At 42.7% G+C, this 3384-nt stretch overlaps 1 protein-coding gene across 1 annotated transcript in view; it reads right to left on the reverse strand.

Annotated features, from left to right (window-relative positions):
• The window catches only part of LOC107300378 (multidrug resistance-associated protein 5-like), a 40298-nt gene that overhangs the window by 26412 nt on the left and 10502 nt on the right, over positions 1–3384 (reverse strand). Inside the window, exons 4-5 of the mRNA XM_015829713.1 lie at positions 2106–2309; positions 464–607 (exon numbers count right to left, since the gene is read on the reverse strand). Of these exons, the coding sequence (XP_015685199.1) occupies positions 464–607; positions 2106–2309 (348 nt within the window). The remainder of the gene's footprint in view (positions 1–463; positions 608–2105; positions 2310–3384) is intronic.

Here is a 3384-nt window from a genome sequence, read left to right on the forward strand (position 1 = left end):
CTCCTGCGAGTCCCCTGGACTGCAAGGCGATCAAACCGGTCAGTCCTAGAGGAGATCAACCCCGACTGCTCTTTAGAAGGCCAGATCCTGAAGTTGAAACTCAAGTACTTTGGCCACCTAATGAGAAGGAAGGATTCACTGGAGAAGAGCCTGATGCTGGGAAAGATGGAGGGCAAGAGAAGAAGGGGACGACAGAGAATGAGGTGGCTGGAGGGAGTCACTGAAGCAGTAGGTGTGAACTTAAATGGACTCCAGAAGATGGTAGAGGACAGGAAGGCCTGGAGGAACGTTGTCCATGGGGTCGCGATGGGTCAGATACGACTTTGCAACTAACAACAACACAATAATTTTGCTATTATGTGAATGGCTTGTAATAAAGAATAAGTTATTGGGCTTTAGGGTAATTTACATATGACTTTATTGCTGTTTAGGACAAGAACCGTAGCACAGAAAAAAAAAATACCTCAATGTGTGGTGTTTCTCCCAGCTGCAAGCTATTGAAAATGGCTGCATAGTCGCCATTCAGATTCATCAAGTCTTCATGGCTTCCTCTCTCAGTGATGCAGCCTTCCTTCATGAAAATCACTTCATCGCAATCCACAAGATACTGATAAAAAGAAGAGGAACATTCATAGTGAGGGGGACCGATCATGCCACCAAAATGTAAAAAAAAACCACAATAATTAAAAAATGAATGCTGGTGGGAAGGTTACAAATGGCGATCACATGACTCCGGGACAGTGCAACTAACACAAACACACGCCAGTTGCCAACCTTCTGGCGAGTTTTGATCACATGGCCAGGGGGATGCTGCAAGAGTCCCAGAGGTGAAAAACAACAACAAAGAACTCCTCAAAAGCCAAACTCCAGGGACCAGGAGGTTTTTTTCTGCTGTCAGTTTTCTATATTTCTATTTGTTCATTCATTCGGTATGGCCATCCATTCACCATGCAAGTCTCATGAGCCATAGAGTTCCTCCTTCCTAAATCCCACCCATTTTCATTTTTCTTATATTAGGCACTATCACAACCCTGCAAGGCCGACAAGATTAATAACATCTCTGATTATGTGCAGAAGCAATATTTGCATCAATTCATCTTGAGCCGGCTTTCTGTCTCTTTAGCAAAACATCTCAGATTCATTAAATCAGGGGTCCCCAACCCCCAGTCCGTGGACCGGTACTGGGCCATGGCACGCCAGCAACCGGTCCACACAAACAAGCAAAGCCCCATCCGTGGGATGCAGGCAGCACACAAAAACATGCACTCTCCGGTCCGTGGAAAAACCTCTCTCCACGGAACCGGTCCCTGGTGCCCAAAAGGTTGGGGACCTCTGCATTAAATAAGCTACTAGATTTTTCTAAAATGTGGAAGCACATGGGGGAAAAAATCTTTCCACCCCATCATAATTTGTATAGAAGCAGTCCATACAGGTAGTCCTCAACTTATAACCACAGTTGAACCCAAAATTTCCACAGCTAAGCAAGACGGTGGTTAAGTGAGTTTTGCCCCCTTTTACGATCTTTCTTGCCACGGTTGTTAAGTGAATCACTGCAGTTGTTAACCGAATCATTGGTGATTAAGTGAATCCAGCTTCTCTCACTGAATTTGATTGTCTGAAGCTGGCTGGGAAGGTTACCAATGGTGATCACGTGACCCTGGGACAGTGCAACTGCCATAAATACATGCCAGTTGCCAAGCGTTCAAATCCTGATCATGTGACCATGGAAATGCTGCAACGGATGTAAGTGTGAAAAACGGTCCTCAGTCATTTTTTTTTCCAGCGCTGTTGTTAACTTCAAACGATGCGTAAACAAATGTCTATAAGTCGAGGACCACCGGTATGCACTATAAATGCAGAGTATACCCTTTTGCAAATCAGTAAACAAACTGCTTGCTTTTCCTTCTCACTTTTGGCTGCTTTTGATTCTCAAATACACTCAGGCTTAAATCCTCTGTATTTTTATTTCCTCTGTGAGGCAGTAACCCAATTAGGTTGATTAAATTAAAGAGTTCCCTCTGGACAGCAGAAAGTTACAGTCGCCCACATTTATTCAGCCAATAAACTCCCGAGCAGAACAGAGCAAGAGGACACAGTCAGCCTACCTGGAGCTGGTGTGTGATGAACACAACTGTTTTGGTCTTCAGGTGCTTCCGGATTGCACTGTTGAAGATGTGGTTTCCAACGTGGGCATCCAAGGCACTCAACGGGTCATCGAGGATGAAAATGCTCTTGTCGCTGTACAGCGCACGGGCAAGGCTGATCCGTTGGCGCTGCCCCCCACTCAAGTTCGCGCCCCGCTCACCAATCTAAATAAAACATGTCTTGTTTCAAGTATTTGCTTGGGTAAGGCACGGCAGAACTTCTTACTCATCAATCCTGCCATTTGTTCGAAATTCAAAGCAGGATTCAAATAATTTAACAGAATTCACACTTTCACCTACTTTCTCTTCCCTCACAGTTTGACAAAGTTGTGGGATGCAAAAGTGGGAGGGATGGTAGCTAGGCAACCAGGCGTCTCTGAGAGCATGGAGCTGATAAAGCCAAGGTCACTAATGAAGTGGACTTTTCCCATAAGAAGAAGTGTTACTATTGGATAATGTGAACACCCAATGGGTGGAGGCGAGGGAATCTATTGTTTAATTAAGTAAGCTTTTGAGCGGGAAAACCAGAGCTGGTTTTGCTTCTTCTCTGCCAATGTAAATTTTTAGTAAAGTATTATACTCTTGGTAAAATCATATACCAAGAGTTTCTTTTTCTGGAAATGCCAACTGGACAGTTGACAACCGGAAACTATTTACTGAATTTGGTAGCAAATATCCAAAGCTCAGTTCCTACAGAAACAAACTATCCAGCACCGTAGCCTACTTAATGCATGCATCCTGTCATTTACTTAAAGAATGCTTGTTTAAGGAATTTTTGAGACAAGGCTTCTTAACATATTTGAAAACAACGAAAACATAACAATTAATAGAAAACAGCAGATGCCTATTTAAAAGAACCTCAGTGATCATCAGTGCATGGGCATCTAACTCATTTTAATGCAGTTAGAAAATTTTGTAATTAAACTGAAATGAGAAGTGGAACGTACATCCAAGGCTACATTCAGTTGTATTTTATTATTATTAATTATTATTATTTTATTATTATTAATTTAATTTGTACCCCGCCCTTCTCCTCATGGAACTCAGGGCGGCTAACAGCCTCATAAAAACCACAATACAAATACAATGATATCTATATTAAAAACCGAATTAAAAGGAAATATTTAAGAAGGCCGATCATTAAAATTATCCTTAAAATACCCTTAAAAAACCCCGCTAAAAATCCCTAGGCCAGACCCGCTTGTTGAAAAAGCCATGTCTTTAGGGCGCGGCGGAAGGA

The sequence above is a fragment of the Protobothrops mucrosquamatus genome, unplaced genomic scaffold (assembly GCF_001527695.2).
Source record: "Protobothrops mucrosquamatus isolate PMUCROS unplaced genomic scaffold, P.Mucros_1.0 scaffold6838, whole genome shotgun sequence".
Lineage (NCBI taxonomy): Eukaryota > Metazoa > Chordata > Lepidosauria > Squamata > Viperidae > Protobothrops > Protobothrops mucrosquamatus.